Genomic DNA, 14619 nt, shown 5'->3' with positions numbered 1-14619 from the left:
TATGAACCTTTGGCTGACACCCACCCCCACTGACCTAAAAAAATCACTAAATGAAGTTAGACAATCGGAAAATCTGCCTATTGTGCAGTTCTGAGTGGCTGTGGGGCAAAACGCAAATCCAGGCAGATTTGAGCTGTCATTATGAATCCAAACCTTTTGACCCATGCAGAGATACCCAAAACGGTAGGTCTTGGGGTTGTTTTTATAGATTTTTTTAATAACAGACCACAGTGAGCACCTGTAACCCTTTATAAAGCCAACTGTACAACCAAAAGGACACAACATGCAAAAGCCTGGCAGCATAAAACTAAACCAACTGTTGCGTGCAAGGCTTCAAACCTTACCAAGTAGGTGATGACATCATAACCCTGCTCCTTGAGCCAGACCAGAATGCAGGAGGTGTCCAGTCCACCACTGTAAGCCAGAACCACCTTACCTTTGGACATGATGAGTGCTTTTTGCTGAAGCAGCCAAAGAAGCTGTCGAGTGGCAGGGAAACAATTACATTAATTCAATGATTACATAACTATTAACTCGTAATGACGAAATGTCAATTAATAACCCAAATTCTGATCGCTGTCCTTGTTTGACTTAACAGCAGGTCCCAACAGACCATTAGTTCAGATAAGTTGTGGACAATTCTTGATTTGGTAAAGTTTCCAAGGTTAGCTTGGAAAACTTCCAATATAAGGTCAGATGCTCAAATATGAGCATTTTCTGCTCACAAACTTTAATACCAGCTATTGCGCAGGCAATTGAAACAGATCTTGAGTTAATAAGGCTGTAAGGAATAAATGTTTTGACCTCAAGAGCTCAGTGAGCATGTAATTTCTTTCTTTCTGCAGAGTCAGTCTCCTACAGATCTCCAAACTTCATGTGGCCTTCAGATCAGCTCAAGAACAGTTCGTAGAGAGCTTCATGGAATGGATACATCCATTCTACAGTCCATACCCCCACCTTTGTAGGAAGACAGGGAGCCGAGGTCAAAACTTAGGCGCCATAAGAGAGAAAGAATGTGAATATTTAGGCTTTTACGACTAGGTGGGGGCCACTAGCGGCTATAAGAAGCTGAGTAACACGTCACCATTTCGAGACTCGCTGTGACCCTCTGCAGGCAGGTCTCCCTATCATGATGGTCCTAATGCTCTTAAGTGTTGAATTGTATGGAAATAAAGTATTGTTGATTGAGCATAAATACACCGAGTATTGTCCTTCCTTCAGCCCAAAGATTCAAAGAATTGGGAGATTTCAACACTACGTAGTGCCAACTGTAAAGTTTGGTGGAGGGGGATTACCCATATGGAAAAGAAATAGTAAAAACTTATATGACTTAACTCATGAAAGTGGCCACTTTCATGAGTAAATCATATAAGGCTTACATGATTTACTCATGAAAGTGGCCACTTTCACATTACTTTCATATATTATTTTAGTAAGTATCCAAAACATACAAGTTTCATTATATAATTCTTCAAGGGATCTTATATCTGTTTTTACTCTTGTATGCTTTTCATACAAGTTTCACACAAGACAGATACAAACCTTATAAGTTTTATATATATCTTTTCCATATGGGTATGGTTTGGGCTTGTCTTTCAGGAGTTGGGCTGGGTCTCTTAGTTCCAGTGAAAGGATCTCTTAATGCTTCAGCACACCAAGAGATTTCATGCTCCCAAATTTGTGGGAACAGTCTGGGGATTGTCATTTTCTGTTTCAACATGACTGTGCATCAGTTCACAAAGCAAGGTCCAAAAAGACATGGATGAGTGAGTTTGTGTGGAAGAACTTGACTGGCCCGCACAGAGTCCTGACCTCAACCCAACAGAACACCTTTGCGATGAAGTAGAGCCAAGACTACGAGCGGGCCTCCTCGTCTAACATCAGTGTCTGACCTCACAGATGCGCGTCTTGAAGAATGGTCAAAAATTCCCAACAAACACACTCCTAAACCTCACGGAAAGCCTTCACAGAGGAATTGAAGCTTTTACAGCAGCAAAGGTCATGAAATATCACTCAAGTTCATATGCGTGTGAAGGCAGATGAGCGAATGCTTTTGGCAATATAGTGTACTTGCAGTTGCTGGAGTCAATTACCAGAGGTGGGACCAAGTCATTGTTTTGCAAGTCTCAAGTAAGTCTCAAGTCTTTATCCTCAAGTCTCAAGTCAAGTCTCAAGTAATGTCAGGCAAGTCAGAGTCGAGTCTCAAGTCACTGGTGTAAAAGTCCGAGTCAAGTCACAAGTCTGAAATTTTGAATTTCAAGTCCTTTCGAGTCATTAAAAAAAACGAAAAAAAGCATGTTGCAGTTATGCTAAATGTAAATATTAGACCATGTAATTTTTAAATCTGTGTTTTTCTCAACACATGACAAAATAGTGAACTTAGAAAATATACACAAATTGTGAAATTGCACCTCTTTAAAATGCAGCTCAATTAAACCTAGCTCCAAGAATAATTTTCACCGACAGTTCTGAGATAAGCTGCATGTTATTCTTGGATGCGGTTGTAGGACCGGCTTTAAAATCGCATGACAAAAATATCATACATATTAAAAAAAACTGCATCACCAACGTAGCCTGGAAAACATTTGCTAGTTAGATGAAGTCAGCTATCTCATCGTAGCATATTTATATGCATATTTATAATTATACGGTTCTTGGAGTGAGTGCATACACTCATGAAGTTTAGTAACTTCCGGTCACTGCAACAAGCCCAGGTACAGTTTACCGACGGATGGGTGCAGGACCTTGAAACGCACCGTGTAGAACGAAAGACCATCGTACGTATCATAAGTTTACCAGTCTCACAAATCGTCGTCATAAATACACATTCGTTAACCGTTTATTAATAGGACCTTTGAGCTCAACGGTAATTAATTAGCAGTGGAAATAATTTCTGGTACGCATCACAGAAATGTAGCAGTGACAATAATACTGTATGCTGTAATCGTACTGGGCAATTAGTGATACAAAAAACCTGTTTTATCCTGTGAATAAAAGTATATGTTTTTGTCAATGTACCATAATAACAGAAGCAAAACGCAATATTGTGTCAGGACAATTCACTATTTATGCACAATAAACACAGGAGCATAGCGCGACAATTTCTGTTCAGCGCCAGACTTGCTTGTAACCTATATCACCAATTATGTTAAGAAAATGACGTATTAACTACAACAGCAGACTGACCTTTGTGGAAATGCTTGGAGCAGACTAACCTGTGAGCTGGAGTGTTCTGGGACGTTATATTTGATCTTTGAATGGCTGCAATCCAGGCCATCCGTCGCCTGTTTGTCACTTCGGAAACATGGCTGAACAATTTCTCTTAAACGTCGTAATCCAATAACAACCGATCTCTTTACCCGTCGGCTTCCCGTGGCTGTCATGCGACCGGCTGTTGCAGTTAATAATACAACAGCTTCTTGACATTTTTGTGTTTCTTTTTATCGCTGTGTAACTGATTTTAATTGAAAGCCTGCGTGCGCTAGTACTTCTTGCCACGAGTTCCCAGAATCCTTTGCGGTTCTACCCGTGAATGACGTCACATTTTCAATCTCTATATAATATGCATGTTAAATTTTATATTTGGGGTGAAATATCAAGTCTTTTCAAGTAAACCGGTTCAAGTCCAATTCAAGTCCCAAGTCATTGGTGTAAAAGTCCAAGTCAAGTCACAAGTCTTAGAACATTTTTTCAAGTCAAGTCTAAAGTCATAAAATTAATGACTCGAGTCTGACTCGAGTCCAAGTCATGTGACTCGAGTCCACACCTCTGTCAATTACTTTTAAAGCTGAGTTACAATATCTTATGCACTAGGGCTGGGCCATATTATACCGTTCACGGTAATACCGGTATAATGTTAGGCAACGATAGGAAAATGAAATATCGCGATAGAATGGGAGTAAAACGCGCATGCGCAGTGCCTTTGTTTTCATACGCACATGGCCGATTGTTGAGTGAAACAGATGAACCAGAATTGGTTTGTAAAAATGGTGCAACTTCCGTGATGTGGAACTGGTTTGGTGTTTGTCCGTCAGATACATGACAAAGCACATTTTTTTGCAGAACATGCAAGCGGCCATCGTTATTGTCGTATTTGTCGGACTAAGATGCTCTTAAATCTGGGAGTAATCTGGGTCCTAAACTCCGTATTATTCAGGTCAAACAACACTGGAGCATCACTTAGAGTTAAAAACTGTCTAAATTCTTTCATCTTTAATAAAACGATCAGCATTGCTGCTTTACCAGATGTAACTATGAAGTTTAACTTCCAGGCATCCATGAAAACTAAAGTTATTACATTTAACGGAGTTAGACGTTAGCAGGAAGCTAGCGGAAGTTAGCTCGCTAGTTTCGCTAGTTACCTAAGCATGATATAGCATGTTCTGACTGAGAGATTTCTGAAAAAAATCAAACGTACAGTTCTGCTATCACTTCCAACATAAATGAAGACAGGAAACTAAACAGCAGTGACGTTTGTAGGGTTACTGAAGTTGGGCTAGCTGGTATATAATGATGTGCTACGTGATCGCTAGCGACACAGCTATGTTAGCATAATATAAACAGTGAAGCTGGAGGACGAACACTAACACTTTTCCACTTATAAAAGTTAACGTGAAGGTTCTTCATGGTTAGAGACAAATGCAATCGCATGGCAGGATGTTGTAAACGGACCAAACTTCAGTCAGGAGAACAACTGAGATAATCCATCCACAATATGAGGTTAGTCATTAATAGACTGCAACAACATGGGAATAGAGCAGCTGCCAGAGAATTCAACATTAATGAATCAATGTTACGGAAGTGGAGGAAGCAAGAAGAATGAGTTTAATAAAGTTTGATTTATCTGACTGCTTTGTTTCGCTTAATGTGCCTTATAATCCCGTGCACCTTATGGTCCGAAAAATACATACTGCACACTGCAGTTTAATGTTGCAAAGCACCTCTTTTTAACTTCAGTGGATATTATACATGGTTATGCTCAGGATATGTCAGCCCATTTCTACTGGAAATGCCTTTTGGTTAAACTTTCAGCAAGGAATTTGCATTTGCACTGTTACATTTTTATAAAGCTTTAATGTACATAAAAACCAGCTTCTTGTTTAAGTGAAAATAAATGGAAGGTTGTCTTTTTGCGCTAGTAATGTTGTGGAGTTGTATTTTGTCTCGCATCAATTATATCGTCGGTTATATCGTTATCGCAAATTTTCAAATATATATCGTGATAAATATTTTTGGCCATATCGCCCTGCTCTATTATGCACGCATTTCTTTGCTGGCTCAGTGCTTCTTAAAATGAAATCATTGTAGACTTAACAAGTACTAGAATTAGTATTCTCGTAATACCATTAGTGTTAGGGCTGTGCGATATGACCAAAATCTCATATCCCGATATAAGAATTCTATCGTAAATCACAAAAATGTAACATTTTCTGTAAATTCTGTGAATCTCGGGCAGCTTGTCTTGCGGGAAGTGTTTCCAGCTGTGCGTCATGTAGCTGGAGTCGAGTGTTTTAACCGATGCATGAAACGATACATTTTTAGACATAAGTTGTAAAGGCCGCCGTTTTCTTTGTGAGTATTTATTACACGGCGTGCTGCGGGGAAAAGCCTGTTCTAACGTTTGAGTCTACGGTTTATTTTTTAGCACCTGGTGGCTCTTTTTTACTTCTCATCTGCTCTTTCACGTGATTCCGTTTATTTTGAAAAGTCTCAACAGGATCTTGAGCTTTAATGTGAAAGGTTTATGTGGAACATAAACAAGCGGACACGCGATGCTGTTACCGTCGTTGTTGCTTCACAACGCATAAAAACAGGCGCTTGTCCGTCCATAGTGTGGTTATATAAAGAGAAAGAGAACTTTCCGAAATTAATATAGCCACGATGAAAAAATATTGCCATAAACAGTTTATTTTGCGACACCACGAAACAAACGATAGCGTAAAATGAAACGATAGACATTTTTATATCGTCATCCGATATATATCATTATATGAACAGCCCTAATTAGTGTTAATATTAATTTAAGCAACTTTTGAAGTCTAGCTGGCAGTATATATAGCATTTTATTGTAGATCGTGACATACATGTGGCAAGTTAAGGAGGACCACAGAATTGTGCTTGTGTGAATGTGATGTTTGTTTTGTACATATAATAACAGCGTGCTAGCATTGGTATATTCTCTAGTGATGTGCGATACCACTGATTTCCTTTCCGATCCGATACAAAGTTAAATTCAGGGTGGTATCGACGATACTGATCCGATACCGATACTTTGTACAAAAACATATTTCAGTTATTGTATCTCAAATTATAGCATCATAATGATTACAGGACATTGGATTACTTGTTCTTATCGCTTAATAATGCACAGTTATCATATAGAAATAAAAAAAAAAAACTGAAGTTGTGCGCTATTTGAACACGTTGCCTGCCTGCAGCACTAAAGGACTCCGTGAGAGACGTCCGTCTCGCCCTTGCAGCACCTGTCCATGTCCACTCCTCCTCTTCAGTTCACCTCAACATAAGCTCGTCATATTCTTGTGCTTGATGAGGTTAGTAGTGTTGCCAAAACACCTCCCTTTCTTGCCACATGTATTGCAAACTACGTCTCAACCGTTTGTGGAAGTAAAATACGTCTGCACATGACTCCATTTATGCTCAGCCATTGTTGTGAGTGTGCACAACAAGGGGCTGGACACATTTATACAAACATATGTCACGACTATGACAGGCGGAAGACTAAGTAGTTCCTTCCAATGTAGACAATCCAAATGATATAGTTTATTTGCACTCTGTTCCTGTTAATGATAACCTACAAATTTACCCTAAATTACTAAAATATCGATATTTTAATATGAGTATCGATTCTAGAACATAAATGACTGGTATCGGAGGAATCGATATTTCAGTATCGAGCCGCACATCACTAATATTCTCATGAATGTGAAAGTAAAGAAGAAATGACTTTACATAAGCAGAGGCAAGTCCTTCCCTTTTGTCAGACGAGTCCTATTTTTTCCCCACGTAAATAAATTTCGGAAACAGGGTGTGGTTTTGGGATACAACTTGCACTACATAATTACTGTTCTTTCAAATACGCCGGTGCTAAAAAACACATTTAAAGAAAAGGTTTAACAGTCGCAAGAGAGCTCTCTACAAAATGTTTTCATCCTACTGGCGTGAATACATACTTATTACCGACACAGGTATTTCTGGGAGATGTTGCCAACAAGGGTTAAGGGGCGCATAGAATTACCACAGCAACTGAAGTCACCGGCGACTGACGGCAACCTCCAGCTAAATTCACAACGCTCATTATGATTGCGTAACTACCCTTACAGAGAGAAATAAACACATGTACATGTATAGATAGTTTGTACTCACAGACACTTGCAGAGGGTTTCTTTCTAACCGAAGAGACGCGTGTGTCTGTCGGTGAGGAGCGCAGGAAAGCAGCAGCGTGCTCGGTTCGCTGACTCTGCTGTACGGTTTGCTGCCCTTCGCGACACGTTGCGTCATCCACAGCAGGCACGTAGCGTGTTCGTGTCGCTTTGACCGCCCTGTGTCAGCAGCATTTGTTTTATTTAAGAATTTATGGGAGCACCAGAGCTTGCTCAGTAGATACACTGGCATTTAAATGTAATCAATCTGAAATTCATTAGGAATCCATTTCTCCAGATTTTGTGCAAAGCAGGGAACGAAAATACATACAAGTAGGGAATTTGCAGGTGTTTGCCACAGACCAGGGATGTGAAGCTCATATTACATCGTGGGCCACTTTGATCTTATGTGGGTTGGACCAGTGAAACCCCCGTTTTGTCAGTGAAAATGAATTTAAATACACATTTGATGCCCAGAGTATCACAATAAGAACAGGCAGTGCAATTTCTCTACTATTAATCTCTACGTTTAACATTAGGCTCAAAACATTCCTTTTTGCTAAAGCTGATAGTTCAGCAACAGGACTAGGCTGCTGGGGGCTGGTTTCTGTTCGTTTCCACTCAGCTTTTTCCCCACTCATGTGTTTATACTGTATATCCAAGCTCCTTAGACTACGACGACCTGGATGACTGTGAACCTTCACAGACATGTGTTTATACTCCACACCACTCTGCATTTAATCATTACTGATTAAATTGGTTACTAATCTCCGGCTCTCTTACACAGACTGTCTTTTGTCCTGTCTTCTTCCCCTTACCCCCAACCAGGCAGTGCAAATGGCTGCCCCTTCCCGAGTGTGGTTTCACCTGAGGTTTCTTCCTGTTAAAAGAGTGTTTTCCATTTCCCCTGTCGCTTAGTGCTTGTTCATTGAATTGAACTGAATCAAACTGGATTTCAACAGCATATCCGATTTTAATTTGAGTTCATGGGTCTGGAGCAGTGAAACTCGCCTTTCTGTCAGTGAAAAAAACATTTCCTACACAATCCTGGGATATGTTAATACAAGAAAAAGAAACGCATTGTAAATTGGAACAGTATGTCTCACTTTTATACATAATGAAGAATATATTATAATGAAGAAATGTTGCTGTAGTCTATGAAAGAAAACAGCATCACTCTTTGACCTTAAATTGTTAAAAAAAACAAAAAAACGAAGAATAAAAACCCCAGATGTATAAAATGACAGAAAAAGTTCTGGTAGCTCGTTGTACAGACTTTTCTGTAATTACAAGCCAGAGAGTTTTTGTTAATTCACATACTTTACTTGTTTAGTTTTCACTGTGAAACAACTCTTAAAAACCTCTGACATTTCAATAGTGTTAAAAAAAAAAAGGACCTTTTTTGTCATTTAATTATTTAACTATTACTTCATTACTCTGGTGTAGTATGAATGGTCGTGGGGAAGGCCTTTATCAGTAGGAAAAGCTGTAGTAAAACCTGTGAAAATATAGTTAAAAGTCCTAAATTTATGCCCTCCTTCATATTTACCAAAACCGTCCAGTGGGCCAGATTGCAGTCTTTTGCTTGGCCCATTCATGGGCCTTATGTTTGACACCCAGTCTCTGCCTCTAGACATCAATGGGACTCAGGTGAAGAGTGTTGAAAGCCACAAGTTCCTTGGCCTTAATATAAAATTGACCCTGGGTTTGGACCACGAACACCACAGCTACGGTGAAAAATGCCCAGTATTGGCTTTATTTCATCACTCTGCTCAGAGAGGCAGGACTGAGCTGCACCCTATGGCTCCAGCCTATAGAGGAGTGATCAAGAGCATCCTCAATACTGTCATCACTGTCTGCTATGGAAAAAAAACACACAGGCACAGGAGAAGAGTCTCCAGAGAGTAATAAAGGCTGCAAAGGGGATTATGAGGACTGATCTTCCATTAATATGCAGACAACGCCACAAGAAGTACACAACACATCGTCAGAGACATCATTCGGGACACACCCTCCTCTGACCAAAACAATGAACATATCAGCAGAGTGGACAGTCTGATTACACACACCACATGCTTCCACAACAACTTCTTTTCTACCAGTCAGACTGATGGCAAAAAACAAAACTAAAGCACACACAAATTTATTTTGTGCAATATATATCTTCATTTAAGTGTAATACAGGATTTGCTGTTATATACCTGTTTATTACTAGACATAGTGTCAATTAATAATCAAGTGTGTCCTTTGTTTGTATATATTTGTGTTTATTCGACTTTAAGCTCTGCACAACATGTCCCATGTACCCAGACCTAGTGTATGTGTACAAATGGCAACCAAAAGATTTTATCTCCATCTTACCTGATACCACTGAGAGAGATCATTGTTCTCATCTGATTCCTCACAAGTTTTGATTTTTGCAGGCGTCCTTGTCACTGCTGGTAGCAATCCAGCACCTCCACAGCCACTGTCACTCTACCACACTGCAGTGCCAAGAGTGTAGACGAGAAGCCACAGAAGAGGACATTAACCATAGCAGAAGGACATCAAGGACCAGCCATGGCTGTTTGCCATGTCAGAAACGTGGCAAAAAGCCCCAACAACCATTAGTGGGACCTGTGCACACAGATCAGCTCCATGCAAATGCAACTGGTATTTGTAAGAGAACTATAGAACTAGCATATTCACCATTGGTTCTAATTCTTTTCACAGAGGAGCACAGGTTCAGTTAAAGTGAAAAAAATAAGCCTACCATCCTTAAAATTAGGCTTAAGGCTTTTCTGCTCAAAGTGTTTTTTCAAAACACTATTACTGATATATTCCTACTTCAGTGAATCCTGTCTCTGGTCCATGCAAAAAACATAATTTACAGTCAGGTCTACAAATTGTTGGACCATGACATAATTTTACCTCTGTACACCACCACAATAGATTTTAAATCAATCAAATAAGATGTGATATAAGTGTAGACTTTCATCTTTTTAAACAAAAATATAGAATAGAAGAAAAGATAATAGAACAGCCCTTTGTCATTTTACATGTACAACAAAATTATGTATCAACTGTTAAGGAGTAACAGTAATACAATTTGCAGAGGCTCAAAATAGCTGCTCACTGAAAGTGTCAACATGTGGTCCAAAGACATGTTTATGCAAGTGCAGGAGGCTGTGATTAGGCTGAATGAAGGAATGATGATTGAGCAACTAATAACTTTAGGAGTGGCCACAGTCAGCTGTCTGGTACATCAGGCTGTAATGATCACATACAGTCAAGCCCATAAGTATTCATACCCCTGGCAAATTTTGACTTAAAGTTTCTTTTATTCAACCAGCAAGGTTTTTTGGATCGGACATGACACAGGTGTCTCCCAAAAGATAATAAGACAACGTATGAGAGGCATTGTTATAGAAAAAAATAATTCTCAGCTTTTATTTACATTTGAGATAAAATGTCATGTCCAAAATTATTCATACCCTTCACAAAGTGTCACAGTCTCTAAGAAAATGCAAAGTTCTATACCAGGGGTGGGCAATCTCAGTCCACGAGGGCCGGTGTCCCTGCAGGTTTTAGATGTGTCCTCGAACCAACACAGCTGATTTAAATGGCTAAATTAGCTTCTCAACATGTCCTTAAGTTCTCCAGAGGCCTGGTAACGAACTAATCATGTGATTCAGGTGTGTTGACCCAAGGTGAGATCTAAAACCTGCAGGGACACCGGCCCTCGTGGCCTGAGATTGCCCACCCCTGTTCTATACCATTCCAAATAGATTTATGGACATTTCCTTCAACTATGAAAAATTCCATTTATTTATGGTATACTTTCTGTATCATTAACAGATTTTTTCTGTTGATAGAAAAACTAAAAATTTTATTTCTATTACTATTTACAGTCACTACTTTTAACTTTAACCCATTAAATGTACTTTTTTATATCCTTAACAATACATTTCCATTCAATTACAACCTTATACACCATTTGCTTGTAAATTAAAACTTCTTAAAATGATCTCTGCCCAAGTAGTACACAACAACATTGGTACATTTAATGTTAAATATTCATTTATTGTCCTCAACTCAAAAACTATGCTAAAATTTAATGACAGCATAACTCAAACTTTTTTCCATTTTTCTTGTAATCAGTTTCTCCTCATGTGTGATGGCAAGCCACACATGGTAAGCTCCACACCTCACCACCAGTTGCATCATTTTAGTTTACAGTTGCTACTTTAAATATGTTTTACTACTTGTCAAATATATTGTTTCTTTATTAACTTAGTTTACTTTTTCCACCACACCTTACAATGTTTTTATGGAGGGCACACATATTAACACTGGAAGGTAAAATGTTTGTTTTGTTATATCAATACATCTTTCTTTGTTTGAGTTAGCCACTTTGTCACAGTCACTTCACGAGGTCAGTTTGTCTTATGTTTGTTTGAGGTTTTGTTAGTTGTTATTTTGAGTTTAGTTTATTGAGTTGACCTCTTTTATTGGTCTGCCTATTCAAGTTTTAGCTTTGTCAATTATTTATCATATTTTGGGTCAATAAAACCCCATCCATTTCTGTATTTTATGTATATAAGTTTAGATTAGTTATTTATAGTTGGTTTACTCAGCTTTGTGTATGTATGTGCAATGTATATATAGACGTGTGTGTGTGTGTGTGTGTGTGTGTGTGTGTGTGTGTGTGTGTGTGTGTGTGTGTGTGTTTTACATTGCTGTGCTTGAGAGCCACTATCTACCGGAACCAAATTCCTTGTATGTGTCTGCACATATACTTGGCCAATAAACACGATTCTGATTTTTGAATTAAAAACCTGTGTCCTCTATGCCTTACTGCTTTGTCCCTAACATCATGAAAATGTGTTCATAAATTCATGCATTCAAGTGGCGTCAAAGTGTTTTCTTCAAACAGGACAGCTGACAAACAAAAAATATACCAATATTTGCACATTTAACAATATCCAGAATACCTTTAAGCTAGAATCCCTGCTGTGGTTGTTTTAGCTCAGCCAAACAGTTAAGGTGTGCTATACATCCATGTCTGTCCACTCATGATATATTATACATATGTAGTCAGTTATGGCCAAAAACTCACCTTTGATTACCGATGTCATTCGCTTCAACACTGAATCAGAGTGAACATTTGTCCTAGATTAACACTGTAGGGTCTTTACCTTACAATATAAAGTGACTTGAGACAAGATTTGTTAACTGGTGCTATATGAATAAAACCGAAAAGATCCAAAGGTGTTGCTGAAATTTGGGTTTATTAGAACAGACATGATTACTTGTCTGTTCGACAGATTACTATACCAAACTTAAAGATAAAAGTGCATTTAGTGGATTTGTTTTTATCAGCTCTTACTTTTCAAAGACAGTGAGGAGCAAAGTGCAATTAGAAGTGTTTGTTCTGATGAAGACTTTTAAACTAAACAGCAGCTAAGTGAATAAGGATCTGTGCAGTGACAACACTTAAACACCACAGTTCAGAATCCTCAGCGCAACCCCTTTTCTCCACTGTGCTCAAAATGCTCTTAGCAGTTAAAGCAGAGGAGAAAAGTAGACATATTTCACAACCATTTAATGTTAGAGAAGACTCTGAAAAGAGGTCATGGTTACTTCCCAATCAAAATCCTCTGCTTGTGAGACAATAACAACACAAGTGACTAGAAAGCGACACCAGAGGTTAGTGAAGAGCAAGCATGAAGTGAGACATTGTGTGCACACTTTCTATTGGTAGCACTCTTCATATACCAGTGAGAGAGAGCCCTGAATGCAGCATGGTAGACCATCAAATTCCATCTGAGCTTTAGGGAAAATGCACACCTTTTCCTTGGACTTTCAGAGTTGTTGGGTTCCTACAGGAACTTCAGCAGTCACAGTTAATGCGTTGCTGTTTTGCTCCACCATCTCAGCCAATGAGCCTGGTCACAATTTATTCTGAGGAAAAAAAGAGGAACAAAAAGAAATTTTAAGAAGTTTGTTTTTTGTTGATGTCGTTTGCATTCAAGCTAAAATAAAAGGACTAAAAATAGAAAGTTTAGTATTGAGAAAAGTGAGGTGGGAAGTGACTTGAAAATAAAATGAATTTGTACACGTTACCATTGAAATCCAGCAAGAAAGAACAGAATTTTGGTCAGATCTGCTGTGGATTATCATTATTAATGTTCCTATAATACATGTAGAGTTGCATACACATAACAGCATTCAGTTGCAATATAAGAATTTTATAATTAAAGTAACATACAAATCTTCAAAAACTAAATCAATCACAACAATAAACTCACCTTGTTGTTGTTGTTGTTGTAGAGAAAGTGTTCAGGCTTTCATCATCTCCTGAGACCAGCTGCAATGGATCTTCATCCTTTTTTACTCAGTGAAGTCTAGGATATAATAACCTAATATACTTTACTTGTGGTTCCTGAGAGTTTTAGAGCGTCCCCCTGGTCACTCGTGCCACAGGTGCACGTGTTTACAGCGTCACGGACCTGTGATCATTTCTCGCTGTCCAGGTGATCCCCGGATCACTTAGCAAAAAGGCTATGAAAACTATTACTATTTGTAGTAATTACAAATTATTTGAATGTTTGTAATTCATTGTATTACACCCCCTGGCATATGTTAATTTTGTTCTGAATGTATACATGTTCTATATACTGTTTCTTAATAAAGTTTCATATTTTTTAAAAAAAGTAATAAGTGCGTTATGTAGTTAGAAGTTAGCAGGGAGTTAGCTCGCTAGCTTCTATCTAAATACAATGTAGTATGTCCTGACTGCGGGGTTTTGGAAATAAATTAAAACGTACAGCTCTGTTATCACTTCCAACATAAATGAAGACAGAAAACTAAACAGCAGTGACGTTTGTAGGGTTACTGAAGTTGGGCTAGCTGGTGATGTGCTACGTGACCGCTAGCGACACAGCTATGTTAGCATAATATAAACAAGCTAACTTTTTTTCCACTCGATAAAAGTTAACGTGAGTGTTCTCAGTGGTCAGGAACAAATGTAATCGCATGGCAGGATGCTGTAAAAGGACCAAACTTCAGCCAGGAGAACAACTGAGATAATCCATCCACAATACGAGGTTAGTCATTCATATACTGCTGCATGGGCTGGGCTGTAGTTGCATCCTAAGGTTTTAAAAACTGAGTTTAAATAAATGATTAGCGGTAATAAAAGCCGAGGGAGGTCAACAGTGATCACTGACTGTTTTAGGAGCTTTTTGAGATTAAATAG

General features: G+C 38.6%; 1 protein-coding gene across 3 annotated transcripts in view; it reads right to left on the bottom strand.

The window, feature by feature from the left end:
* The window catches only part of ass1 (argininosuccinate synthase 1), a 32823-nt gene extending 25259 nt beyond the window's left edge, over positions 1 to 7564 (bottom strand). Inside the window, exons 1-2 of one of the 3 annotated variants that reach the window (XM_082541218.1) lie at positions 7384 to 7533; positions 345 to 479 (exon numbers count right to left, since the gene is read on the bottom strand). In XM_082541218.1, the coding sequence (XP_082397344.1) occupies positions 345 to 479; positions 7384 to 7518 (270 nt within the window). In that variant the 5' untranslated portion in view covers positions 7519 to 7533. Of the gene's footprint in view, positions 1 to 344; positions 480 to 804; positions 916 to 7383 lie in introns of those variants that run through there. The other 2 variants (XM_082541220.1, XM_082541219.1) reach the window with 2 other exon arrangements.
* Between the last annotated feature and the right edge of the window lie 7055 nt (positions 7565 to 14619).

This window comes from Aulonocara stuartgranti, assembly GCF_965226115.1.
Source record: "Aulonocara stuartgranti genome assembly, chromosome: 7".
Classification (NCBI taxonomy): Eukaryota; Metazoa; Chordata; class Actinopteri; order Cichliformes; family Cichlidae; genus Aulonocara; species Aulonocara stuartgranti.
Note: the sequence above shows the minus strand (reverse complement) of the source record. Positions and strands in the feature narration are given on the sequence as shown.